This window comes from Tupaia chinensis, unplaced genomic scaffold (assembly GCF_000334495.1).
Source record: "Tupaia chinensis unplaced genomic scaffold, TupChi_1.0 Scaffold144346_1, whole genome shotgun sequence".
Taxonomy (NCBI): Eukaryota; Metazoa; Chordata; class Mammalia; order Scandentia; family Tupaiidae; genus Tupaia; species Tupaia belangeri.
Window position 1 is genome coordinate 3,645,414 of NW_006204205.1, and position 1,260 is coordinate 3,646,673.

Sequence of the window (1,260 nt, forward strand, 5' to 3'; positions counted from 1 at the left end):
AGTCGCGCTCACCTGATCGTTTTCACGGGCGGGACGGGCGTGTCCTCCAAGCTGGACCTCGGTCACACCCACGCCACCGGGCCAGGGTGTCTCCGGGCGAAGGGCGCTGGGGGTGGCGAGCGCCCACCGCCAGCGCCCCGCCGGGCCCCCAGCCCTCGGGGTAGGTTTCTGTCTTTATGTTCTGTCCAATGGGCGCTGGGATCCATCCCCCGCTCGCTCGCGGTGCTCGCCTTACAGGTGACAGCTGCCACCGGCGCCGCGGACAGAATGGGGGAGCGGAAATTCTCCACCGCCCCTCCCGCCCCAACCCCAGAATTAAAGGCGTAGCGACACGCTGCAGCTTGGCTCGGGGTTGCTAGGTGGGTGTGTTCCCTGGGGATGCAGCGGTTGACTGGCGAGGCACGGATTCTTATTCCTTGAAGAAACATTTAACCACCACAGAATGCCGGGTGATGATCTTAAAGCAATACATTTTTAAAAGACCATCAATCTCTCCCTAATTTTCTATTGCGTTTTTTACAGGAAAACAGCTTCATGCAATGCGCAGCGAAAACAATTCGCTGTGCGTGGCAATGTGATGTTGCTGGAGGTTTAGAAGAGACGTTTTAAAAAGCAATTTTCTCATGATCATACATTTTCACACAGAATTTTGGGAATAAAACCACAGGAAAACATAAAGAAGGGGGAAAATCACCCCAAATCACCATAAATATTTTGAAATAATCCCCTCTCAAGTATACGTGTTTGTACTTTAAAATAAGAAAGCAAAGTTGAATCATGGTATGTTTTAAGCACTTCATCTATTTGAGCTCTTAGTTTGTACCAGGGCCTTGCTAGGGTGTGACACTTCGTTTGGCACGACAGATAAACACTGTCCTGTTGGAGTTCACATCTTGGGAGAGGGAAGAGAGCCAAGTAATATGGTGACCCTGAAAACTGTGATATACTACTGAAAACGGAGATAATACTACTGAAAATGGAGATAATACTACTGAAAACGGAGATAATACTGCGGGGAAAACACAGTAGGGGGAGACCCAGGAAGGGCAGTTTGCAACTTGAACTGAGTGGTCAGGGTCCGACTCACCCTGAAGGTGACAAGCAGGGACTTGATGGAGGTCAGGGAGCTGTGTAGATAGGGAAGAGCTTTTTCAGTCCAGGGAACCATCAGGGCAAAGGAGGGATCAGTTTCTTAACTTACAACACAATACTACAAGTAACTGGCAAATACTTAGATAACCCGAGACCCTGCATTGTAGT

General features: G+C 49.8%; 1 protein-coding gene across 1 annotated transcript in view; it reads right to left on the reverse strand.

Annotated features, from left to right (window-relative positions):
• The window catches only part of SOWAHA (sosondowah ankyrin repeat domain family member A), a 3,395-nt gene extending 2,967 nt beyond the window's left edge, over nt 1-428 (reverse strand). The window contains exon 1 of the mRNA XM_006166918.2: nt 73-428. Within this exon, the coding sequence (XP_006166980.1) occupies nt 73-428 (356 nt within the window). The remainder of the gene's footprint in view (nt 1-72) is intronic.
• Between the last annotated feature and the right edge of the window lie 832 nt (nt 429-1,260).